General features: G+C 44.9%; 1 protein-coding gene across 1 annotated transcript; it reads left to right on the top strand.

Moving 5' to 3' along the window:
• On the top strand, positions 1–24,946 carry B3GALNT1 (beta-1,3-N-acetylgalactosaminyltransferase 1 (globoside blood group)). The gene is made up of 2 exons (XM_029051510.2): positions 1–109; positions 23,652–24,946. The coding sequence occupies exon 2, from the start codon at positions 23,704–23,706 to the stop codon at positions 24,664–24,666; it is 963 nt and encodes a 320-aa protein (XP_028907343.1). The 5' UTR covers positions 1–109; positions 23,652–23,703; the 3' UTR covers positions 24,667–24,946.
• The last annotated feature ends 2,740 nt before the right edge of the window (positions 24,947–27,686 follow it).

Raw genomic sequence — 27,686 nt, 5'->3', positions numbered from 1 at the left:
GGGGCGGGGCCATCCTGCGTCCGGGGGACACCAGCCGCCCCCTGCCCGGGGAGCTCGAAACCCTCTCCTACACGCTGTGCTCCGACCCCGGCCCACTGCACGGTTGCAGGTTGGTAGGCGGCGGTGCGGGACCCGGGAACCACCAAAAAAAACCCCTTTTCCTTCCGCTCTCCCCAAAGCACTGGGGTGTCTAGCTCTGCCCCTATCATCCTATTCATTTTATTAATGATGCGGATAGGTCTGTAACTGTGTTTTTCATAGGGATGCCTGTGGTTTTGTTTTCTGTCTCCTCCCTCCGAGACCGTGAGCCTGTTGTTGGGCAGGGATGGTCGCTCCCTGCTGCTGAATTGGGCTCGCCAAGCGCTTAGTACAGTGCTTCGTAAGCGCTCAGTAAATAGGATCGAATGAACGAGGGTGCGGGTCCCGGGGGCGGGGGGGGAAAGGCCGCTCCAACTTGGCTCTCCCGCAAAACGGGCCGGTCCCTCTGCCGGGCCTATTTATTGAGCGTTTACCGCGTGCCCAGCGCTTGGGAGAACATCGTCCGGTTGGTGCTATACTCGACTCCCCCAAGGGCCAGTCCTTCGCACACAGTAGGCGCTCAAAAACTACGATCGAATGACTGACTCCCCTGTAATACCGAGACACATTTTCTCCCCACAACGCGCTGCAGTTGCAGGCTGTCGGTGCTGCTTCTGTTGTGAGGGCCTGTTTTCATGCACGGAGAAAAATGGCTTTTTCTTTGTCTTTGTGTGTGCTTCTTTTTTTTTTTTTAAATGATTAAGTCATTTGCCTTCTTGTTTGCTCGGCAGTGAGCAGGGAGTGAAATGCAAGTGGCATCCGAAATCATTGGAATTGCCTCTCCCGGTTGAATTGGACTCCCCAGGGCGGGCTCCTGGTAAAAGTTAAATCCCACGAGATTAGTTCACCGAAGACGAGTTTTTCCTCTCTCTTGAATGGAAAAAGTCGTCATTCATGTTTGCCACTTGTCTGCTGTGTGACCTTGGGCAAGTCACTTTACCTCTCTGGGCTTCAGTTACTTCCCCGTTTGCAGATGAGCACCATGAGGGCCCGGGACTGTGTCCAACCTGATTATCTTGTATCTACCCAAGCGTTTAGAACAGTGTCTGGCGTATAGTAAGTATTATTATTATTATAATGTTGGTATTTAAGTGCTTACTATGTGCAGAGCACTGTTCTAAGCACTGGGATAGACACAGGGGAATCAGGTTGTCTCACGTGGGGCTCACAGTCTTAATCCCCATTTTACAGGTGAGGTAACAGAGGCACAGAGAAGTTAAGTGACTTGCCCACTGTCACACAGCTGACAAATGGCAGAGCCAGGATTCGAACCTATGACCTCTGACTCCAAAGCCCGTGCTCTTTCCACTGAGCCATGTTACAAATTGGGAAGCAGCATGGACTGGTGGCTAGAACCCAGGCCTGGAAGTCAGAAGGACTTGGGTTCTAATTGTGACTCCACTGCTCGTCTGCTGTGTGACCTTGGGCAAATCACTTAACTTTTCTGTGCCTGTTCCCTACCGGATCTGTAAAATGTGGATTGACTGTTAGCCCCATATGGGTCAGAGACTGTGTCCAATTTGATTAGCTCTATCTACTCTAGTACGATGCCTGGCACATAGTAAGTGCAGCGTGGCTCAGTGTAAAAAGCCTGGGCTTGGGAGTCAGCGTTCTTGGGTTCGAATCCTGCCACTGCCGCTGCCGCTTGTCAGCTGTGTGACTTTGGGCAAGTCACTTAACTTCTCTGTGCCTCAGTTCCCTCATCTGTAAAATGGGGATTAAAATGAGACAACCTGATCAACTTGTATCCTCTCCAACACTAAGAACAGTGCTTTGCACAGAGTATCGCTTTACGAATACCACCATTATTAGGGAAGCAGCATGGCTCAGTGGAAAGAGCCTGGGCGTCTGAGTCAGAGGTCATGGGTTCGACTCTTGGCTCTGCCACTTGTCAGCTGTGTGACTGTGGGCAAGTCACTTGACTTCTCTGTGCCTCAGTTACCTCATATGTAAAATGGGCATTAACTGTGAGCCTCACGTGGGACAACCTCATTACCCTGTATCTATCCCAGCGCTTAGAACAGTGCTCTGCACATAGTAAGCACTTAACAAATACCAACATTATTATTATTATTAATAAATTGCATTAAAAAAATAGGGTTACTCCACCCAGAGGAAGGTGAGGTGTTAGGAAAGACTCCAGAAAAAATTGTAATAAGCTAAAAAAGATGGATCTTTACTACTTGCAGCAAAACTAGGTTATTGCTGTGATATTGAACAGTGTTGTACTGGGGATTCTATATTGTAGATGTTTTCCATGAGTTTAATGTACAGCCACTATGGAGAGAATGAGGTGTAGTAGTAATTATGGGACTTGTTAAGCACTTTCTATGTGCCAGTCACTGTTCTAATTGCTGCGGTAGACAGAGGTTCATAAGATTGGACACAGTCCTGGGCTCACAGTCTTAATTCCCATTTTAGGGGTGAAGTAACTGAAGCATAGAGAAGTTAAGTGACTTGCTCAAGGTCACACAGCAGATAGGTGGCAGAGCAGGGATTAGAACCCAGGTCCTTCTGACTCCCAGGCCTATCCATTAAACCATAATGGAATATGTAATAATGGAACAATAATAATAAATTTGGGCCACTGGTTTAATCTCATCTGAAATTTTACTGATAGATTTGTTTACTTCTTTTAAGAATCTACCCAGTGGGTCTGAGAGAAATCTGTCCAAATCTCCATTTTTATGTTTAAGCATTGCATACCCTGTTTAATCTAAGTTAAACTAGCACATTCTACTGAAGATTATTTTGTGAACTTCTCATGTATTTCATGAGAATTTTACTATAGCAAAAATTGAATCTTTGCAAGCAGTTCTTTGGTATATAGCTGATAAGCTCAATTTGATTTAATAAGTGCTTACAGTGTGCATTGTACTAAGCACTTGGGAGAGTACAATATAACAGAAGTGGTAAATATGTTCCCCTCCCACAACGAGTTTATAGTCTAGGTGGGGAGAAAGGCATTAAAATAAATAAGAATAAATTAAGTATATATACACATGTGATGTGGGGCAGAGGGAGGGGCGAATAAAGGGAACAAATCCAAAGCAAGGCCATGCAGAAGTGATTGGGAGAGGAAGAAATGAGGGCTTAGGCAGAAAAGGCCTTTTGGAGGAGATGTGCCTTTGTGTGATGTGGCTTTGAAGGTGGGGAGAGTGTCTATTCAATATAAAATGGGAGGGCATTCCAGGACAGAGGCAGGATGAGAACCAGAGGTTGGCAGGGAGATAGACTAGAGAAAGATACAGCGAGAAGGTTAGCATTAGAGGAGTGAAATGTGGGGACTGAGTTTTAGTAGGAGAATAGCAAGGTGAGGTAGGAGGGGGCAAGGTGACTGAGTGCTTTAAAGCCAATGGTAAAGAGTTTCTGCTTGATGTGGAGGTGGATAGGCAACCACTGGAGATTCTTGAGGAGGGGAGAAACCTGGCCCAAAAGTGTAGAAAAATGATCCAAGCAGCAGAGTGAAGTGTGGACTGGAGTCGGGGGAGACAGGAGGAAGGGAGGTCAGCAAGGAGGCTGATGCAATAATCAAGGTGGGATAGGATAAATGCTTGGATTATCATGGTAGCTGTATGGATAGAACTAAGTGCTGCAGAAATGATCATTCTCCTTTAAACATTTACACTGTATTTATATTAATGTTACAGGGCATCTACAGAGTACTAAGTACTTCATATATCCCCTGTCCTCAAGGAATGCATGGTATAATGGGGGTGGGGAGGGGGACACAAAATTAAATTCAGATTTTTGGAGTAAGAGGTCAAAGATATAACAGAGTAGTATAAACATGCCAGGATGAAATAGCTGAATAAATGTTTGAATATTCAAATAAACATTTGTACACATGTGCTGAGGACAGGAATAAAATACTAAAGTGCCAGGAGTAGCTTTTCATTCATTCATTCAATAGTATTTATTGAGTGCTTAAGCCTGTCGATTAGACTGTAAGCCCGTCAATGGGCAGGGCTTGTCTTTATCTGTTGCTGAATTGTACATTCCAAACACTTAGTACAGTGCTCTGCACATAGTAAGTGTTCAATAAATACTATTGAATGAATGAATGAGTGTGCAGAGCACTGTATTAAGAACTTGGAATGTACAGTTCAGCAACAGAGACCATCCCTGCCCAGTGACGGGCTCACAGTCTAAATGGGGGAGACAGCAAAGCAAAACAGAGCAAAACAAGACAACATCATCAATATAAACAGAATCATCAAGATAAATAGACTCAAGGAGATATACACTTTATTAACAAAATAAATAGGGTAGTAAATAATGTATATAAATGAGCACAGTGCTGAGGGGAGGGGAAGGGGGAAGAGCAGAGGGTGGGGAGGGGAGAGAGGAGGGGAAGCAGAGGTAAAGGGGGGGCCTCAGTCTGGGAAGGCCTCGTGGATGAGGTGAGCTCTCAGTAGGGCTTTGAAGAGGGGAAGAGAGTTAGTTTGGCAGTTGTGAGGAGGGAGGGCATTCCAGGACAGCGGGAGGACGTAGGCCAGGGGTCGACGGGATAGGCGTGAACGGGGTCAGTGAGGAAGTGAGCAGCAGAGGAGCGGAGTGTACGGGGTGGTCAGTAGAAAGAGAAAAGGGAGGTGAGGTAAGGGGGGGCAAGGTGATGGAGAGATTTGAAGCCAAGGGTGAGGAGTTTTGTTTCGTGCGAAGGTTGATAGGCAACCACTGGAGGTTTTTGAGGAACATAGTGACATGCCAAGAGAGTTTCTGTAAGAAGATGATCCGGGCAGCGGAATGAAGAATAGACTGGAGTGGGGAGAGACAGGAGGAAGGGAGATCCGAGAGGAGGCTGCCACAATAATCCAGTTGGAATATTATGAGAACTTGTACCAGCACAATAGCCGTTTGGATGGAGAGGAAAGGGCGGATCTTGGTGGTATTGTGAAGGTGAGACTGGCCGATGTTGGTGATGGATTGGATGTGTGGGATGAATGAGAGAGCAGAGTCAAGGACAACACCTAGGTTGCGGGCCTGTGAGATGGGAAGGATGGTAGTGCCATCCTCAGTGCCAGGGAAATCAGGGAGAGGACAGGATTTGGGAGGGAAGATAAGGAGACAGTTTTAGGTTTTGGTGGGGGAACGTGTCTGTCAACTCTGTTGTATTGTACTTAGTCAATTGTATTTACTGAGCTTTCGGTGTGTGCAGAGCACTATATTAAGCACTTGGGAGAGTACAATATACAGAATGGGTAGACTCTCAAGCACTTAGTACAGTGCTCTGCATAGAGTAAGTGCTCAGTAAATAGCATTAATTGATTAATTTGGGAGTTAATCAGGGAAGGCTTACTGGGGGAACCCTGTGTCAACCAAGTTCCGGCTAAAGTGGCTGGGTGCCCACAGGAAACCTTACAGGGCATATTGTGATATTTTTAGGGTCAGGTCTCTAAAAACAGTTGGGCCCAGGCTAATCATTCCCAGGTCCAACCTTCATTTCCAGGGCTGAGTGCTGCAGTTGTCATTCATTCAGTTGTGTTTATGAAGCATTTACTGTGTGCAGAGCACTTGTCCCATAAGACTTAATCTCCAGCCACTGCTGGTAATACTGTGTCTCAGATGCTCCCTCTCCTCAACCCTCTCCTTCTGTTTCTTTCCCTTTTCCCAAATAAAAACTCAGCTGAGTGATTCAGCTTCCAGGCCATGCAGTGGAAAGGAAATTAAAGGGATAGTGGGGTTAATCTCTTTTAACTACCAGGCACTGTTTAAAACATTATAAATGGAGGGAGTTAATGTGGTTTCCACAAATTCCCAATTTACAATTCCCAAGTTAGAAACTCAGTAAGAGAGAATGAACTTTAAAGTACAGAGATTCCTGGGTGAGGCATAACAAGACCCATTTTATCAGTTAAGGTAGATAGGAATCTCTTAATTGAGATAATTGTAAATAGAAAATCAGTAACAGTCTATTTGAAACATTGAGAAGCACCGTGGCCTAATGGATAGAGCATGGCCCTGGGAGTCAGAAGGACCTGGGTTCTCATCCTGGCTCTACCACTTGCCTGCTGTGTGACTGTGGGCAAGTCACTTAACTGCTCTGTGCCTCAGTTACCTCATCTGTAAAATGGGGATTAGGACAGTGAGCCTCATGTGGGACAACCTGATTACCCAGTATACCCCAGCGCTTAGAACAGTGCTCTGCACATAGTAAGCGCTTAACAAATACCAACATTATTATTGTTATTACAGTGCTTGGCACTTATTAGGTGTATTAAGAATTACCACAGTTACTTAAATATAAGAGAATGGGCTGGACAATGTGATCATTTAAGATCCTGTCCTGATTTATGATTCCCCTAGCAAAAAAAGTATGCTTTTTATGAATGTAAAGCCACCAAATGCATGCAGGTAGACACTGATTTGATAATCTTATGACATTCAGATTTTAACATATCAAGTCAAACACACCCTCCAATTTAGAAGCCAGAACAAGCCTCGAAAGAATAGACTTAGACCAGAGGGGTGGGACGAGGAAGGACTGGGGGAAGTAAGCCTAGTTACCCATAGGTGAAGGAAAGAAAGTGAGTTGGCTGAAAAGCAGGTGGCCTAGTGGAAAGAGCACGGGCCTAGGAAACAGAGGACTTGAATGAGAGCCCCGTGTGGGACAGGGACTGTGTCCAACCCCTGATTGCCTTGTATCTACCCCACCGCTTAGAGCAGTGCTTGGCATGTAGTAACCACTTAACAAATGCCTTTATTATCATTATTATTACCTGGTGCTGCCAGTTGCCTTGGGACCTTAGGCAAGTGGTTTAACTTCTCTGTACCTCAGTTTCCTCATCCATAAAATAGTGGTTAAATTCCTGTCCTCCTTCCCTCTTAGACTGTGAGCTCTACTTGGAAAATGGACTGGGTCCAACCTGATTAACCTTTCTCTACCCCAGTGTTTAATACAGTGCTTGGCATACGGTAAGTGCTTAGTGTGATCTTGGGCAAGTCACTTAACTTCTCTGTGCCTCAGTTCCCTCATCTGTAAAATGGGGATTAAGACTGTGAGCCCCACGTGGGACAACCTGATTCCCCTGTGTCTACCCCAGCGCTTAGAACAATGCTCTGCACATAGTAAGCGCTTAACAAATACCAACCTGATTACCTTGTATCTACCCCACTGCTTAGAACAGTACTTGGCATATAGTAAGCACTTAACAAATATTATTATTATTATCATTGTGGGCAGGGAACATACCTAATCAATCAATCAATTGTATTTACTGAGTGCTTACTGTGTGCAGAACAGTGTACTGAGCACTTGGGAGAGTACAAAATAACAGACTTTCCATGTCCACAATGAGCTCAGAGCCTAGAGAGAAAGACACATGTTCATATAAATAAAAATCAACTAAGGATATGTACATAAGTGCTGTGTGGCTGAGGGAGGGGTGAATAAAGGGAGCAAATCAGGTTGACACAGAAGGTGTTGGAAAAAGAGGAAAAGAGGGCTTAGGGAAGGCCTCTTGAGGATATGTGCCTTCGTTTAGGTTTTGAAAGTGGGGAGAGTAATTGTCTGTCGGATACGAAGGGAGAGGGCATTCCAGGCCAGAGGCAGGATGTAGGCGAGAAGTTGGGGTGAGATAGACGAGATCGAGGTACAGGGAATAAGTCTGCATTAGAGGAGTGAAGTGTGTTGTACTCTCCCAAGTGCTGAGAACTGTTATGCATACAGGAAGCTCTCAATAAATATGATTGATAGTGGGGCTCAGAAAAGGTTTGGGGGATACAGAAGGAAGGAGGGAGGAATGAGGAAAGAAGAAGGTTGGCAGATAGCTAGAGAGGGAATATAGGATACTAATATTACCACAATATGTAATTTTGAAATTCCATTTTACGCAATGTTGCCTTTTCTCCATTTTTATTCTCCTTGCCTACTTACCTCTCTTGCTGTTCGCTTCTACTGCCTTTTTAACTTTTCAGAAGAAGGAACAGCCTGTACTGCTAACTCTGGAGCATTGCTCTGCATAGGTTCTTTGCCAGGAAATGTGTGTTGCTTTGAATGCTCACACCAACCTGGAGACTCTTGGGAAATAAAATCTATTTTAGATAGTTGGGGAAATGCTTGACATTGACATTCAGCCACGAGGGAGTTTTTCAAATGAATTTTGGCCAACCTCCCTATTTATCTTCTGAGTTTTCTTCAAGCAGTGGAGGACAGCCTAATGTCATGCCCTAAATGACATCACCAGCTTGCTGCAACTCTGTTGTTCATCGTCCTGGGCACAAACTCTCTCAACTCCCGCATCCTAACGGGTCCTTTCTAGGGATAGAGGGAAGTGGTGGAGGGAGGAGCCCGGCCCCACAAAACCTCAACCAAACTCAGTCGCCCTGGAATGGGAAAAGTGGGGAGAGGCAAAGAACCCCTCTCCACTCCCTAGCTTTTTGTTGGGGCCATTTCCCTATAGAGTCTTCTAAACAAATATCTTCCTTTTCTTTCTCTATGGAAACTTGTAGGTTTGCCTTTTTTGCCAGAAGCACCACAGGCAACAGGCTGTGGTAGCTTTTCAATTTGTAGGCATGGATCACTCTTACATTTCAAGTTTATTTAAAGGTGTTTTCTTTTGCACCAGGTTCCCAGTTTAAAATCTTTGATTTTCTAGGCAAACTTCCTTTCATTGATTCATTCATTCATTCATTCAATAGTATTTATTGAGAGCTTACTATGTGCAGATCACTGTACTAAGCGCTTGGAATATACAATTTGGCAACAGATAGAGACCATCCCTGCCCAATAATGGGTTCACAGTCTAAACGGGGGAGACAGACAGCAAAGCAAAACAGGACAAAATAAGACAAGACAACATCATGAAGATAAATAGATTCATGGAGATGTAATAATAATAATAATGTTGGTATTTGTTAAGCGCTTACTATGTGCAGAGCACTGTTCTAATCGCTGGGGGAGATACAGGGTCATCAGGTTGTCCCACGTGAGGCTCACAGTCTTCATCCCCTTTTTACAGATGAGGGAATTGAGGCACGGAGAAGTGAAGTGACTTGCCCACAGTCACACAGCTGACAGGTGGCAGAGCAGGGATTCGAACCCATGACCTCTGGCTCCCAAGCCCCTGCTCTTTCCACTGAGCCACGCTGCTTCTCTATACACCTCATTAACAAAATAAATAGGGTAATAAATAATATATACAAATGAGCACAGTGCTGAGGGGAGGGGAAGGGGAAAGAGCAGAGGGTAGGGGGGAAGAGGGGGAGCAGAGGGAAAGGGGGGGCTCAGTCTGGAAAGGCCTCCTAGAGGAGGTGAGCTCTCAGTAGGGCTTTGAAGAGGGGAAGAGAGTTAGTTTGGCAGATGTGAGGGAGAGCATTCCAGGACAGCGGTAGGACATGGACCAGGGGTCAACAGAGGGATAGGCACGAACAGGGGACGGTGAGGAGGTGAGCGGCACAGGAGCGGTGCGTACGGGGTGGACAGTAGAAAGAGACAAGGGAGGAGAGGAAGGAGGGGGCAAGGTGATGGAGAGCTTTGAAGCCAAGAGTTAGGAGTTTTTGTTTCGTGCAAAGGTTGATAGGCAACCACTGGAGGTTTTTGAGGAGGGTAGTGACATGCCCAGAGTGTTTCTGAAGGAAGATGAATCAGGCAGCAGAATGAAGAATAGACTGGAGTGGGGAGAGACAGGAGGAAGGGAGATAAAAGAGAAGGCTGACACAATAATCCAGTCGGGATATTATGAGAGCTTGTACCAACACGGTAGCAGTTTGGGTGGAGAGGAAAGGGCGGATCTTGGCGATAGTGTGAAGGTGAGACTGGCAGGTGTTGGTGACGGTTTGGATGTGTGGGGTGAATGAAAGAGCAGAGTCAAGGATGATACCAAGGTTGCAGGCCTGTGAGACAGGAAGGATGGTAGTGCCGTCCACAGTGACAGGGAAGTCAGGGAGAGGACAGGATTTGAGAGGGAAGATAAGGAGCTCAGTTTAAAGTGCCTTTAAAGATACTAAATGGAAAACCTGTTGAGATTAGTATTTGCAGGCATTTCCAGCTTTTTATTCTGAATGTTCAAGAAAATCCTGGTGGGCTGGGAATGTGTACTTTGCTTCTATTGTACTCACCAAGTATTTTAACACAGTGCTTTGCACTCAGTCCTGGAGAGCAACTGGTCAACCCACCAGCATCACAGCCGTGGTTTTCACTTCACTCTTTGAGCAAGGCGTGTGATGAGGGGGCAAGGATGATAGCAGGTGACCCACATAGTTGTGCAGGGGAACACTGTCAACAGGGAGGCGAGACCATTAGAAACCCAATTAAGCAAAACCTCCAGTGGTCTGGTAAGGCTTAGAAGCCAAAGGGAGATCAATTTGGACTGGCCCTTTACACAGAGGTCTCCAGATCATTCATTCATTCACTCGTATTTATGGAGTGCTACTGTGTGCAGAGCACTGTACTAAGCACTTGGAATGTACAATTTAGCAACAGATAAATACAATCCCTGCCCCAACAATGGGCTTAAAGTCTAAAAGAGAGAAGAGAAGCAGCATGGCTCAGTGGAAAGAGCCCGGGGCTTGGGAGTCAGAGATCATGGGTTCAAATCCAGGCTCTGCCACTTGTCAGCTGTGTGACTGTGGGCAAGTCACATAACTACTCTGTGCCTCAGTTACTTCATCTGGAAAATGGGGATTAAGACTGTGAGCCCCACATGGGACAACCTGATTACCTTATATCTACCCCAGTGTTTAGAACAGTGCTTGGCACATAGTAAGCGTTTAGCAAATACCATTATTATTATTATTTGCATATGTGGTTGAATCATTTTGGTGTTAATGGTTATTGGCTTTTTTCCACTGCCTGACTACGTTGCCTTTGTTCATGTTTCCCTCCTAACTTGGCATTTTCTAACGTATAAAGGATGTTTCAAGTACAGTATAGTTAGGTCAGTAGGAATGCTTAGCTTCCTGTTAATCATTTTGAGGATTGGCAGAGTGAATTCTGAGACTTTAAAAAGAATCTCATCTTTATTTCTGGAAGCTCAGAAGCTTGGTGTTCTTTTCAGCAATCACGATTGCTGATTTTCCATTTTATTTCATTCTCTGTCAGGGGTTTAAGAGCCCATCAATGTCAGGTATTGAGCCAGATATCCAAACTGGTAATAAAACTGGGCAGTTTTTGAAATGGGCATTGTTTCAGGCCACTAGTGGATGTATGTCAAGCCTGTGGCCAGCTGCGCCATCTCTCCCCTCCCCTAAGGAGTGGGAGAAGAAGCTGCCAAATAGCAGAACATTGGGAAGGTTGCAGCAGCCAGCGGCTGAGTTACCTCTCAAACTGAAGAAAGATCCTGGAATTGATTGGTCCAAATCCTTTCTATTCTCCCCTCCCTTCAGCCCGCCACAGCTCTCCTTTCTTGTCATTTCCTCAAACCTCCCAACCCCAACAGCACCCACAAATATTCCTCTGATGGATGGGCACAGTTTGTACCATGCTGCGTGAATCTGGCAAAATCTTTCAATATGATCCGATAAGCAGTGGGTAGGGACTCCTGATAAACTGCCTTCACAGTGTAAGTTGCAAGGTCATCCGAACTTCTGGCCAGGGGCGGCACAGGGGAAGAGGGAGGCGGGTTGTTCTATGATGCTCAGGAGGAAGGGCTCCAGGCTGACAGCGTCTGGCATATGGATCGAGGGGCTGTGTCCCAGGGAGCAGAAGAAACCACGTGCGCATGACCCCGGTGGCCAGCCCATTTCCTGATGATGATGATTATGGTATCTGTTAAGAGCTTACTATGTTCCACGTACCTTTAAAAGCGCTGAGGTAGATACAAGCAAATGGGGTTGGGCACAGTCCCTGTCCCACAGGGGGCTCACAGTCTCAATCCCCATTTTACAGATGAGGTAACTGAGGCACAAAGAAGTGAAGTGATTTGCTCATAATCACACAACAGACAAGTGGAGGTGCCAGGATTAGAACATACTAGGGATTGGTAGACTCATTAGGGTGCCTAGACATCAGTAATCCAACCAACACCTCCTTTGCAAAACCCAACCCCGCCATACCTCCCTCCTCACCCCGACTCATCCTCATCCTGAACACTTCCCTCTCTCCTCCTCTGGCTACACTCCGTAGTTGTGAAATTGAAGCCACCAGGTTATTATTATTATTATTGTTATTTGTGTTACGTGCTTACTATGTGTCAAGCACTCCTCTAAGCGCTGGGGTAGATACAAGTTAATCACAGCCTAAGTGTGTGAACTTCCCAAAGATTTTCCACCTCCCGCTTAAGGCTGTACTGCTGCTTGTTCATCTTTCTCTGTTTCCCATCTATATCTACTCTGTGTCTCAAGAAGAGCTCCTTCAGCCTACTTTCTAAATACACTCCCTCTTCCTGCATCTCTGACTCTATCCCCTGTCACTTAGCTGTAATAATAATAATAATTATTATTATTATGGTATTTGTTAAGCACTTACTATGTGTTGCTGAACTGTACATTCCAAGCGCTTAGTACAGTGGTCTGCACATAGTAAGTTCTCAATAAATACTATTGAATGAATGAATGCAAAGCACTGTTCTAAGCACTGGGATTGATACAAGGTCATCAGGTTGTCCCACGTGGGACTCAGAGTCTTAATCCCCATTTCACAGATGAGGTAACTGAGGCAGAGAGAAGTGAAGTGACTTGCCCAGAGTCACACAGCTGACAAGTGGTGGAGTGGGGATTAGAACCCATGACCTCTGACTTCCAAACCCGTGCTCTTTCCACTAAGCCATGCTGCTTCTCAATGCTGTATTTATTGAGTGCTTAGTGCACTAAGCACATGGAAGAGAGAGAACAATGTAAGAAACACATTTTCTGCCCACAACAAGCACCCCTCTCCTTCCCTCACTCAGTGTTATTTGTAATTTATCACTCTCCAAGAGCCCCTCCCCCTCTGCCTTCAAACATACCCAAGACTTCACCATCCATCAAAAAGCCCTTTCCTGATGCCACAGCCCCCTCCAGTCTGTGGTCCCATCTCCTCGCTTCCATGCTATCCAAACACCTAAAGGCCACCTTTGTTTTCTCTCCACTAACCCTTCTCCAGCCACTGCCGTCAGGCTTGCAACCTCTCGGTTCCACCAAGACTGAACTCTCTGAGGAAACCAGTGACTTCTTTGTAAAGTCCACCCAGATCCTTCTCATCTGCTCTGTTGCTTTTGTCGCCATGGACCACTCCCTCCTGCTTTGAAGCATTATCTGGCCCAAGTTGCTGACAAAATACTAACTTGGTTCTCCTTACCTCTTGAATTCCTATTTCTCATTTTCATTCACTGGCTTCTCCACTGGCTCTTATCTTTCAATTATAGACATCCTCCAAGGTCCTTACACACAGTCTGTTAGACTATGAGCCCCATATGGGACAAGGACGGTCTCCCCTTCTAGACTATAAGCTCATTGTGGGCAGGGAATGTGTCATATTATGCTCTCCCAAGCGCTTAGTACAGTGCTCTGCACACAGTAAGTGCTCAGTAAATATGATTGACTTACTCACTGACTACACACTCTCCAAAGACTGTTTGGGTAAGCTCATTGGCTCACAAGATTAAGCTGCCATTTCTGAGCGAATGGTTTCCAGGTTTACTTCCCTAGCCCTGACTTTTATTCTGACCCACAATCCTGCATCTTCTCTTCACTCCAGGACATAAAATAATTATGGCATTTGTTAAGTGCATACTATGTGCCAAGCACTGTTCTAAGCACTGGGATAGATACAAGACAATCTGGTTGGACACAGTCCCTGACCCACATGGGGCTCACAGCTTTAAACCCTTTTTACAGATGAGGTAACTGACAAGTGGTGGAGCCGGGATTAGAACCCATGACCTTCTGACTTGAAGGCCCATGCTCTATCCACTACACCACACTGCTTCACTGCTTGGGAATCTTGCTAGCACAGGACACTCAATAAACCCTCTGCTCCTCCCATTTTCCCAACCAAGTTGATAATCCCTACTTCAGTGTTCCACAGACACCTCCAACTTAACATGTTCCAAACAGAATTTATCTTTCAACCCTAACCCTGTCCTCCCCATGACTTTCTCATCACTGTAGGCAACACCACCATCCTCCCTGCCTCACAAGCCCTAACTTTGGCATTGTTCTTGACTCATTTCTCTTGTCCATCAATCAATTGTATTTATTGAGCGCTTACTCTGTGCAGAGCACTGTGCTAAGTGCTTGGGAGAGTATAGAGTTGATAGATATACTATGTGCCCATGACGAGCTTACAGTCTAGAAGGGGTGACAGACATTAATATAGATAAATACATTACAGATATGTACATGAGTGCTGTGGGGTTGAATAAAGGGAACAAATCAGGGTAATGCAGAAGGGAGTGGGAGAAGAGGAAATGAGGCCTTAGTCAGGGAAGGCCTTTTGGAGGAGATGCGCCTTCAATAAGACTTTGAAGTGGGGGAGAATCATCGTCTGTCAGATATGAAAAGGGAGGGTGTTCCAAGCCAGAGGCAGTATATAATAATAATAATAATGATGTTGGTATTTGTTAAGCACTTACAGAGCACTGTTCTGAGTGCTGGGGTAGATACAGGGTAATCAGGTTGTCCCACATGAGGCTCACAGTCTTAATCCCCATTTTACAGATGAGGTAACTGAGGCACAGAGAAGTTAAGTGACGTGCCTACAGTCACACATCTGACAAGTAGTAGAGCTGGGATTCGATGTGTGCGAGAGGTCAGCTGTGAGATAGATGAGCTTGAGATTCAGTGAGTCGATTGGCATTAGAGGAGCGATGTATGCCAGCTGGTTTGTAGAACAGCAAGATGAAGTAGGCGCGGGATTGAGTGTTCTAAAGCCAGTGGTGAGGAGTTTTTGTTTGATGCAGAGGTGGATGGGCAACCACTGGAGGTTTTTGAGGAGAAGGAGAACCTGGACTGATCATTTTTGTAGAAAAATGATCCGGCAGCAGAGTGAAATATGGACTTGAGTGGGGAGAGGCAGGGGGCCACATATTCAAACTGTCACCAATCCTGTTGGTTCAAGCTTCACAGCATCACTAAAATTCACCCTTTCTTCTCCAAACACTCATCACATCATGCCTTGACTACTGCATCAGCCTTCTTGCTCACCTCCCTGCCTCCTCTCTTGCCCCAGTCCAGTCCATATTTCACTTTGCTGCCGGATCATTTTTCTCAAACACATTCACTCTGTCATCCCAGTCCTCAAGAACTTTCAGTGGTTGTCCATCCACTGCCACAACAAACGGAAGCACCTTACCATCAGCTTTACCAATGCCAGTCTACTAACTGTACGCTGATATTGTCTATCTGGCCACCGACCCCTCGCCCACATCCTCACTCTGGCCTGGAACTCCCTCGCCCTTCATATTCAACAGATCACCACTCTTCCCACCTTCGAAGCCTTATTAAATCACATCTCCTCCAAGAGACATTCCCTGATTTAGCCCTTATTCCCTTTTCCTTCTGCATCACCTATGCACTGTGCTCTGAACGCTAAAAGCACTTGATATTTACCCCACCTTCAGCCCCACAGCACCTATGTATATGGCTATAGTTTATTTTATTGAGTGCCCCTCTAGACTCTAAGCTCCCTGTGGGCAGAGAACAAGGAGAAGCAGCGTGGCTCAATGGAAAGAGCCAGGGCTTTGGAGTCAGAGGTGATGGTTTCTAATCCCGGCTCCACCACTTGTCAGCTGTGTGACTTTAGGCAAGTCACTTAATTTCTCTGCGCCTCAGTTACCTCATCTGTAAAATGGGGATAAAGACTGTGAGCCCCACGTGGGACAACTTGATGACCTTGTATCACCTCCAGCACTTAGAACAGTGCTTGGCACATAGTAAGCACTATAATATAATAAGTGCTCAATAAATGCCATTGGTTAATATCATCATCCTCTTTGTCCCAGAAGCCCCCAACCCTAGTGTCATGCTCAACTTCTCACTGTTTTTCAATTCCCACCTAGAGTCCATCAGTGAATGGTATTTATTTAATACTTACTGTGTGCAGAGTACTGTACTAAGCACTTGTCTCCTTTTAGTCTACTGCCAAATCTTGTCACTTCTTCCTATACAAGTTCTTCCAGATTCCCCCACTCCAGTACAGGTTCTCATCATGTGACTTCTAGGCCGTTGTATCAATCTCCTCTCTCGTCTCCCTGCCTCCAGCCTCTCCTCCTTCCAATATGTATGACCTACTGTTGTACAGATTATTTTCTTGAAGCACTCTCAGCCCATATCTCTCCTCAAATTCCTTCACTGGGTTCTGTGTCCCTCTGCGTCAAATTAAAATTCCTCACAATCAGCTTTAAGGCTCTCCCCCAGCTTGCCCATCTTCCTGCTCTCTTCACCTGCTCCTCCCCAACTTTCTCTCTTTGTTCCTTCCAAATCAACTTTAACCGTACCTTGGTCTTGACTCTTTAGCCTCTGTATCTTCGCTCGCACTACTCCTCTGCCTGGAAACTAATTCCCTACACAAATCTTATAGACCAAAGCACTCTCTCTCCATTAAAAATTCTTCTAAAATCCCACCTCTTCCAACAAACCTTCCCTGATTAGTTCCCAGCACCTCGAGGTATATAAACACATCAGCCCTCTCTAACACTCATTTAAACCCATTCTTAGCACTTTGTCAATTCGTTTATTCAATCGTACATTTAATTATTAGTCTTGACTTCTATATATGTAAATATTTTTTTAATGCCTGTTTCCCCCCAGACTGTAAACTCATTGCGAACAGGGACAAGGGTACATATCTGCTAACTCAGTTCTACTCTTCCAAGCATTTAGTACAGTTCTGTGTACATAGTAATCGCTCAGTAAACATCATTGATCGATTGGAACATGTTATTTCTTGGTTTTGCAAAGCCCCAGTTACTTAGCGAGTGCATTTGCGTCAAGTGCTCAAATACTACAACCTACTACTATTACTCTTAGGGGAAGCTGTATGGCTTAGTGGGAGGAGCACAGGCCTGAGCATCAGAGCACTTGGGTTCTAATCCCAGCTCTGCCATTTGCCTACTGTGTGACTTTGGGCAGGTCACTCAACTTCTCAGTGCCTCCATTTTCTCAACTGTAAAATGGGGATTTTGTCTGTTCTCCCTCCTACTTAGACTGTGAACCCAATGTGGTAGGGGAACTGTGTCTGACCTGATTAGTATGTATCTACCTCAGTCCTTAAAACAGTGCTTGATCCATAGTGAGTGCTTAACAAATACCATAATACAAATAATACCACCTTGCACTCTTTCCTCCTTCCTAATTCAGTTTCCGACTTCCACCGTTTTGTGTCTCCTACCCCAAAGGAGCATCGTGGCGTAGTGGAAGAAGCACAGATCTGGGAGTCAGAGGACAGGGGTTCTCATCCTGGTTCCATCACCAGCTTACTGTGTGACCTTGGGGATGTCACTTAACTTTTATCATCTGCTTTCTCAACTATAAACTGAGGATTCAATTCCTGTTCTTCCTCTGAGACTGTGAGCCTCATGCGGGACAAGGGACTGTGTCCAATCCGATTAGCTTGTGTCCACACCAATGTTTAGCACATTGTTTGGCACAAATATCATAACTAGAAGCAGGAGGAGAAGAAGCCAAGGGATTAGACTGATGGTATTTGTTCATCTATATATGTGAGGATCCTACAACAACTCAGCCTGCATACTTCACTTCTCTCAAACCACCTATTTCAATGTCTATCTCGCTGCTGACCCCTCATCCATGTCCTGCCTCTGGCTTGGAACTCCCTCCCTCTTCATGTGTGACAGATGGTCACTCTCCCCACCATAATAATAATGGTATTTGTTAAGCACTTACTATGTGCCAGGCACTATACTAAGCACCGGGATGGATACAAGCAAATGGAGTTGGACATAGTCCCTGTCCCACGTGGGGCTCTGAGTCTTTTAATCCCCATTTTACAGATGAGGTAACTGAGGCACAGAGGAGTGAAGTGACTTGCCATATTAGAACCCACAACCTTCTGACTCCTTAGTTCATAGTCTATCAAGCCACGCTGCTTCAAAGTCTTATTAAAAGCACCATTCCTCCAAGAGGTCTTTCCCAACTAAGCCCTTATTTTCTCCTCTCCCACTTCTTTCTTCATCGCTTTCGCATTTGGATTGCACACTTTATTCACTTCTCTATCAGCCCCAGAGCTCTTATGTACATATCCATAGTTTATGTTAATATCTGTCTCCCCGTCTAGACTGAATGCTCGTTGTGAGCAGGGAGCGCGTTTACCAACTCTGTTATATGGTACTATCCCTTAGTACGATGCTTTCCACATCGCAAACACTCAATAAATATGATCGAGTATCACAGTGTCCTGTGCAAATGTGTTTAAAAGGGCTTAGGCAAAATCACATCATCTTAGCTCTAGCTCCTTTGATTTTTCAGATATGGTTTTTCTTTGTTTTTAATGGACACAAGGAGACAATTCTGGAAAGTGTTCATTCCCCCAGTGTGAATTTAGAAGTAAATTGTGTGTTTACTCACTCAGAGGAGAGTTTGCCTACCCTCAACTAAACATCACATAGGGATTCTGTCTCTTTGTTGCTGAATTGTACATTCCAATCGCGTAGTACAGTGCTCTGCACACTGTAAGCGCTCAATAAATACTATTGAATGAATGAATCACATAGTTTATTCCAGCAGTGAGTCCCTAAGGATAAGCAGCAGTGTGTTTGCGTTGCTGGATTTTCTTGTTTTTTTGCTTCCTAAGGAGATTTATTCTGAAGAATTGCAAGAAACTCGTAAAGCTTTTCTGAAACCCAGTTTCAGATCATTTCTGCGGGTAATCACACCGTTCTAGTTATTATCTGGGTACGACCAGCTGGGGATACTTCGTACATACTTTGGTTATTATGCACCTTGGGGCTGATGCAGGAGATGTCACTTATAAATAATCAAAGCCAAATGTGATACACAAATAGAAAGTCACATGTCTCATATAAAGGCTGGCCATCTGTTCTGTCTCATTCAATGGCTAAGACTAGAATTAGCCCTGGTGGCTAGGTGACAAATAGGCACCATAGCAACACTTACTTAACAAGGTAAAGGAACAGAGTGTTTCCCTGTTCAGTACCAGTGCTATAAGCTCCTTGTGGGCAGGAAATATGTTTGTTAGTTCTCTTGTACTCTCCTTAGCACTTAGTACACTGCTTTGCACACAGTGCTCAATAAATACAATCGAATGAAAGCAGCATGGTGTAGCAGGTAGAGCACAGACTTAGGAGTCAGAAGGTAATGGGTTCCCTGCTCCACCACTTGTCTGATGTATGACCTTGGGCAAGTCACTTCACTCCTCTGTGCCTCAGTTACCTCATCTGCAAAATGGGGAATAAGGACTGTGAGCCCCGTGAGGGACAGGGACTGTGTCCAACCGGATTTCCTTGAATCCACCCTAGCGCTTAGTACAGTGCCTGATACCCAGTAAGTGCTTAACAAATACCACAATTATTATTATCATTATTATTATTATTATTAATGAATGAAAGAGGTGAACAAGAAGCTGGGGGTTGAAGCCCTGTCATTCCTGTTCTCAGTAAATCAATAATGATATTTTTCTGGTGTCTGAGCGCTAAGTATTGTACGAAGAGATTGGGAGACAGTAGTGAGACACGTTGTCTTTGCTCAAAGAGTTTATCATTTAATGTAAGAGCCAGATAAATATTACTAACAAATAGTGGGAGCAAATATATCTATAATTTATTTGTATTGGTGTCTGTCTCCCCCCCAACCCCTAGACTGTAAGCCTGTTGTGGGCAGGGAATGTGTCTGTTTATTGTTGTATTGTACTCTCCTAAGTGCTTAGTATAGTGCTCTGTACACATTAAGTGCTCCATAAATACGATTGAATGAATTGAATGAATGAATGGGAGAAGCAGAGTGGCCTAATGGAAAGAGCATGGGCCTGAGAGTTAGGGGGGCTATGTTGTGCCTGTTGTGGGCAGGGATTATCTCTCTTCATTGCTGTATTGTACTTTCCAAGCGCTTAATACAGTGCTCTGCACACAGTAAGTGCTCAATAAATACGATTGAATAAATCAATGATCCTGGCTCCGCCACTTGGTGTGTGACCTTGGTCAAGTCATTTAACTTCTCAGTGCCTCAGTTACCTCATTTGTAAAATGGGGATTAAGACTGTGAGTCCCAAATGGGACATGGACCTGATTAGCTAACCGGATTAGCTTTTATTTATTCATTCATTCAACAGTATTTATTGAGTGCTTACTATGTGCAAAGCACTGTACTAAGCACTTGGAATGTACATTTCATCAACAGATAGAGAGAATCCCTGCCCAGTGGCGGGCTTACAGTCTAATCGGGGGAGCAGACGGACAAAAACAAGACAACATAATCACGATAAATAGAATCAAGGGGATGGACACCTCATTAACAAAATAAATAAGATAATAAAAATATATACCAATGAGCACAGTGCAGAGGGGAGGGGAAGGGAGAGGAGGAGGAGAAGGGGGAAAGGGGGTTTAGCTAAGGGGAGGTGAAGGGGGGCAGGGGGAGGGAACAGAGGGCAGAGGGGGAGCAGAGGGAGAGCATCTACCCTAGTGCTTAGTACAGTGCCTGGCACACAGCAAACACTTAAGGAATACCATTTAAAAAAGTATATAACAAGAAGTAGTATAAGTATATCAAGGTGGAGTAGCTGAAGAATCGAATGTACAAAAAAATGTAATTTTTTAAATGGGGCTTTTTAAGTGTTCCCGGCTCTGAACTAAGCACTGGGGAAGATACAAGCTAATCAGGTTGGACACAGTCCATGTTCCATATAGTCCTCACAGTCTTAATCTCCATTTTACAGATGAGGTAAGTGAGGCCCAAATAAATAACTTGCCCAAGGTGACATAGGAGACAAGTGGCAGAGCTGGGATTAGAACCCAGGTCTTTCTGACTCCCAGGCCTGTGCTTTACCCACTAGGCCACACCACTTCTCATAATTGTACTCTCCCAAGTGCTTAATACAGTGCTTAGTACATGGAAGTGCTCAATAAATACCACTGATTGATGGAAATGTAAGTTTTACTTAGATACAAGAGTGCTGAGGATGGGAACCAAATCCCCAAGTGCTCTGGGTAGATGCTGAGTTGACAGACTTGGATGTTGTGAGTCAGTGTGGAAGGCTTGCTGGAGGAGATAAAATTTTAGGAGGGCTTTGAAGATGAGAACTGTGATGTAGCAGATTTGGGGAACAGTCTGGGAAAGTAATAATAATAATAATGTTGGTATTTGTTAAGATCTTACTATGTGCAGACCACTGTTTTAAGCGCTGGGGTAGATACAGACAGGGTAATCAGGTTGTCCCATGTGGAGCTCACAGTCTTAATCCCCATTTTACAGATGAGGTCACTGAGGCACCTAGAAGTTAAGTGACTTCCCCAAAGTCACACAGCTGATACGTGGCGGAGCCGGGATTAGAACCCATGACCTCTGATTCCTTAACCTGTGCTCTTTTCACTGAGCCATGCTGAAAAGTGTGAAGGAGCAGTCCAAAGCAGGATAATCAAAAGCGAGTACAATTAAAGTGAGCTGGGGAGGAGTGAACAGTGGGAACTGGGGAGTAATAGGAAAGGAGAGCCGATATTTAAATTGCCTAATTGTACTTTCCAAGTGCTTAGTACAGTGCTCTACACACAGTGAGCTCTCAATAAGTATGATTGAATGAATGAATGAACAGAGCTGATGGATGTCCTTGAAGCTGAGAAGCAGCGTGGCGTAGTGGATAGAGCATAGTCCTGGGAGTCAGAAGGTCATGACTTGTAATCCCAACTCTGCCGCTTGTCGGCTGTGTAACCTTGGGCAAAACACTTCACTTCTCTGGGCCTCAGTGACCTCATCTGTAAAATGGGGATAAAGAATGTCAGCCCCATGTGGGACAGGGACTGTGTCCATCCCGATTTGCTTGTATTCACCCCAGCACTTAGGACGGTCCCTGCCACATAGGAAGTGCTTAACAAATATCATCATTATTACCGAAGCCGATTGCAAGGAGTTTTTGCTTGATGCAGTGGGGATGTGGGTTACCATTGCAGGTTTCTGAGGAAAGGAGAGACTTGTGCTGAGCAACACTAACCTTCTTACTGTACCTCAATCTCATCTATCTTGCTGTCGACCTCTCGCTCACGTTTTGTGTCTGGGCTGAAACGCCCTCCTTCCTGAAATTATTCTCTCCCCCTTTAAAGCCTTATTGAAGGCACATCTCCAAGAGGCCTTCCCTGACTAAGCCCTCCTTTCCTTCATCTCCCTTCTGCATTGCTCTTTCTCTTTCATTCATCCCCCTTCCCAGCCGCACAACACTCATGTACATATCTGTAATTTATTTATTTTGTATGTATCTGTATATTTTATATATATCTGTAATTTATTTATATTAATGTCTGTCTCCCCCCCTAGACTGTGAGCTCGTTGTGTGCAGGAATGTGTCTCTTTGTTGTTATATTGTGCTCTCCCAAGCACTTAGTATAATGCTTTGCACATAGTAGGTGCTCAATAAATGCAATTAAATGAATGAATGAATAATGTCCGCCTCCCCCTCTACACGGTAAGCTCATTGTGGGAAGGAAATGTATTTGTTAGATTGTTAGATTGTACTCTCCTAAGAGCTTAGTACAGTGCGTTGCACAATTTAAGTATTCAATAAATACGATTGACTGACAGGAAATAATCTCTTTCTTGTAGGCAGGTAAACTCTATATATAATTTAGGCCCATTTATTCTTATATGTCTCACCTGTGAGATAACCAACCCTGCAACATTATTTCTGACCAGTTCTGACCATAACACATTTCAGACTTAGGAGTATTGGGTAGCGTATTGGAAAGATCCAAAGTTTGAAAGTGTCTAATTCCAGTTCTGCCCCTAGGCCTACATGTGGCCATGGGCAAGTCATGAAATTTCTCTAGGCCTCAGTTTCAGCATCTAGAAAGTGGGGTGAAGGATATATGGTCCCCCTCTCAGATTGTGAGTCCTGGATGGGACAGGGACTTTGTTTTAATGGATTTTCTTATATCTAGCCCAGCACTTGGGTCAAGCCGGCATGTAGTAAAAGACTTGAGATAAACACTCTAGCTAAACTTGAAGCCTGGAAAGTTGTGACTTATTTTGACATTTTTGTACTGTAGTCTTCTCACATTAAATCCTTTTCCATATTTTAGGTTTTACTTAAGCTTCAAAACACTGCAGATGACAACAGAGAGAAAAAGTTTGGTGAAGTAAATAAAATTCTGTTTTCATCCCCATAAGCATTTATAATTAATCTTGCTTCAGAGTAACCACAGTTCCTTATACATACCAATGAGTATTGGTTTCCTCATGATAACCAGAGATGTTCTTTTAACTTGGTCCTACTCAAGGAAAATGAAATACTGTATGGTTTTGAAGTATTAGCTAAATGGAAGTAAACAAATTCAGGCCAAAATGTTTTTGTTTAGGGCCTTATTTTTGCTCACTTGTTCTTGCTTTTTGAGTAAACAGATTCTCGAGAGAGAATTTGAAAACACTGGTTTTCTATGTGTGTGGTGGCGGGGAGGGGGCAAAGAGGGAGTTTGTGGGGAGAGGAAGGTGAGGGAAAGTTCTGTTAATAGGATCTTTCCTTCATTTTCTTTCAGAATTTCAAGCCCTCAAATTGTGAGCCAATGCAGACCAACACGAAAGAGCATCATGGGTGTAAAATTCCTCCAGTGGACCCTTCTCTCACTCTCACTGCTGTCTGTCATTACGATGTGGTACCTCAGCTTCTCTTCCTACTCTGTGATCAAGAATGTAAACTGGATGTATTTCTACGAATATGAGCCAGTCTACCGACGGGAATTGGTCTTCACATTCCGTGAGCATTTGACCTGCTCCACTCAAAACCCATTTCTGGTCATCTTGGTGACCTCACGGCCTTCAGAAGTAGGAGCAAGGCAGGCTGTTAGGGCTACTTGGGGTGAAAAAAGATCATGGTGGGGACACGAGGTCCTAACATTCTTTTTAGTAGGCCAGCAGGCTCAAAGAGAAGATAACATGTTGACATTATCATTAGAAGATGAAAGTATCCTCTATGGGGACATAATAGGCCAAGATTTTGTGGATACTTATGAAAACCTGACCTTAAAAACAATCCTGGCATTTAGGTGGGTAACTGAGTTTTGCCCTAATGCCAAGTACATCATGAAGACAGACTCTGATGTCTTCATCAACACCGGCAATTTAGTGAAGTTTCTTTTGAATACAAACTCTTCGGAGAACTTTTTCACGGGCTATCCTCTCATCAATAATTTTTCCTACAGAGGCTTTTACCAGAAAACTTATATTTCGTATGAAGAATATCCTTTTAAGGTGTTTCCTCCTTACTGTAGTGGAATGGGTTATGTGCTGTCGGCAGATTTGGCACCAAGGATTTATGAGATGATGGGTCATGTCAAGCCCATCAAGTTTGAAGATGCTTATGTTGGAATCTGCTTGAACATATTAAGAGTGAATATTCATATCCCAGAAGATACAAATCTTTTCTTTTTATATAAGATCAGCTTCAACATCTGCAAGTTCAGGCACTTGATTGCAGCCCACGACTTTTCTGCAAATGAAATGATGAGATTTTGGCAGGAATTACAGAGAGCCACAACAGTAACTTGTCCGTGATTTTTCATTCTCTCTTCACGTTGATTATTTTGTGCACCCTATCTAACTTGAACACTGAACTCTGGAAAGTTCTGCGAAAGTCATCATAGTGGCCGGAGTTTAGCTGTAACTCAATCCATAGCACCAGTGTCATATCGGGAATTTGTTTATTTTGGATATTCCAGATACAGTTAAGCCCTCCCAGAATTTGTTGTTTTTTTAATTGTAATTTTACCTAAAACTTCCTTAGAGGTAATAGAAAATTGTGGACTAATAAACGGAACCTCAAATTTTGGATGAAGCTTATGGAAAATTTGAATGTCAGCCAATTCTCAAGTAGTTCATAATGATCTTTGCGCATGTGACCTTCAGCCAAAATCTTAATAATCAATGAATCAATCAAAATCAATGGTACTAAATTTTTGGTAAAGCACAATACAACAGAGTTGGTGGGCATGTTCTCTGCCCACAACAAACTTGCAGTCTAGAGGGGGAGATGCACACTAATATAAATAATTTACGGATGCGTATAAAAGTGCTATGGGACATACTGAAAAGCCTCTTATTTTTAGACCATATCAATCAGTAGTTTTTATTGAGCACTTACTATGTGCAGATCACTGTAGTAAGCCCTTAGGAGTATAGTACAACAAAATTAGCAGACACAAACCCTTTCAATAACAGATAGCTCCAGGAAAACTACTATCACCAATCATTTCCCTCATCAGAGAGGGACTCCCCAAGCTACGGTGCTTAGTATAGTGATTGGTACACAGTATGCACTTAATGAATACCACAATTATTATTAACACTTGAGTTTAATAGGCAGGTGTCACAGATGAGGATCAGTAAGCACTTAGTACAGTGCTTAAGTGCTTAGTACAGTGGTCTGTACACAGTATAAATATGATGGAATGAATTAATCAATTAATGATTGGCCTTATAGTGAACCTTGAAGGTAAGTAGGAAGATAAAAACTTATTGACAGTGTCCCCTTGAACCAGTGTCCCAAGTCAGGGCACAAAAAAAGGGAGTTCTCCTCCTCACCACCCTCGCAACACACAACACCCATCTTTTATATCCACTCTGTTCTTTGTAATGCCAACTCTAGGCAACTCTAAGCATTCATTCATTCATTCATTCATTCAATAGTATTTATTGAGCGCTTACTATGTGCAGAGCACTGTACTAAGCGCTTGGGATGAACAAGTCGGCAACAGATAGAGACAGTCCCTGCCGTTTGACGGGCTTACAGTCTAATCGGGGGAGACGGACAGACAAGAACAATGGCACTAAACAGCGTCAAGGGGAAGAACATCTCGTAAAAACAATGGCAACTAAATAGAATCGAGGCGATGTACAATTCATTAACAAAATAAATACGGTAACGAAAATATATACAGTTGAGCGGACGAGTACAGTGCTGGGGGGATGGAAAGGGAGAGGTGGAGGAGCAGAGGAAAAAGGGGAAAATGAGGCTTTAGCTGTGGAGAGGTAAAGAGGGGATGGCAGAGGGAGTAGAAGGGGAAGAGGAGCTCAGTCTGGGAACGCCTCTTGGAGGAGGTGATTTTTAAGTAGGGTTTTGAAGAGGGAAAGAGAATCAGTTTGGCGGAGGTGAGGAGGGAGGGCGTTCCAGGACCGCGGGAGGACGTGACCCGGGGGTCGACGGCGGGATAGGCGAGACCGAGGGACGGTGAGGAGGTGGGCGGCAGAGGAGCGGAGCGTGCGGGGTGGGCGGTAGAAAGAGAGAAGGGAGGAGAGGTAGGAAGGGGCAAGGTGATGGAGAGCCTTGAAGCCTAGAGTGAGGAGTTTTTGTTTGGAGCGGAGGTCGATAGGCAACCACTGGAGTTGTTTAAGAAGGGGAGTGACATGCCCAGATCGTTTCTGCAGGAAGATGAGCCGGGCAGCGGAGTGAAGAATAGACCGGAGCGGGGCGAGAGAGGAGGAAGGGAGGTCAGAGAGAAGGCTGACACAGTAGTCTAGCCGGGATATAACGAGAGCCCGTAATAGTAAGGTAGCCATTTGGGTGGAGAGGAAAGGGCGGATCTTGGCGATATTGTAGAGGTGAAACCGGCAGGTCTTGGTAACGGATAGGATGTGTGGGGTGAACGAGAGGGACGAGTCAAGGATGACACCGAGATTGCGGGCCCGAGAGACGGGAAGGATGGTCGTGCCATCCACGGTGATAGAGAAGTCTGGGAGAGGACCGGGTTTGGGAGGGAAGATGAGGAGCTCAGTCTTGCTCATGTTGAGTTTTAGGTGGCGGGCCGACATCCAGGTGGAGACGTCCCGGAGGCAGGATGAGATGCGAGCCTGAAGGGAGGGGGAGAGGACAGGGGCGGAGATGTAGATCTGCGTGTCATCTGCGTAGAGATGGTAGTCAAAGCCGTGAGAGCGAATGAGTTCACCGAGGGAGTGAGTGTAAATGGAGAACAGAAGAGGGCCGAGAACTGACCCTTGAGGAACTCCAACAGTTAAAGGATGGGAGGGGGAGGAGGCTCCAGCGAAGGAGACCGAGAATGACCGGCCAGAGAGGTAAGAGGAGAACCAGGAGAGGACAGAGTCCGTGAAGCCAAGGTGAGATAAGGTATGGAGGAGGAGGGGATGGTCGACAGTGTCAAAGGCAGCAGAGAGGTCAAGGAGGATCAGAATGGAGTAGGAGCCATTGGATTTGGCAAGAAGGAGGTCACGGGTGACCTTAGAGAGAGCAGTCTCGGTAGAGTGGAGGGGACGGAAGCCAGATTGGAGGGGGTCTAGGAGAGAATGGGAGTTAAGGAATTCTAGGCATCGATTGTAGACGACTCGTTCTAGGATTTTGGAAAGGAAGGGTAGTAGGGAGATAGGACGATAACTGGAGGGGGAAGTGGGGTCAAGAGCGGGTTTTTTTAGGATGGGGGAGACGTGGGCATGTTTGAAGGCAGAGGGGAAGGAGCCCTTGGAGATTGGTTAAAAATAGAAGTTAAGGAAGGTAGGAGGGCAGGGGCGATGGTTTTAAGAAGGTGAGAGGGAATGGGGTCCGAGGCGCAGGTGGAGGGGGTGGC

Source organism: Ornithorhynchus anatinus, chromosome 1, assembly GCF_004115215.2.
Source record: "Ornithorhynchus anatinus isolate Pmale09 chromosome 1, mOrnAna1.pri.v4, whole genome shotgun sequence".
NCBI classification, from domain to species: Eukaryota; Metazoa; Chordata; class Mammalia; order Monotremata; family Ornithorhynchidae; genus Ornithorhynchus; species Ornithorhynchus anatinus.
The sequence above is the reverse complement of the archived record's forward strand: the minus strand, read 5'-3'. Positions and strand labels throughout refer to the sequence as shown.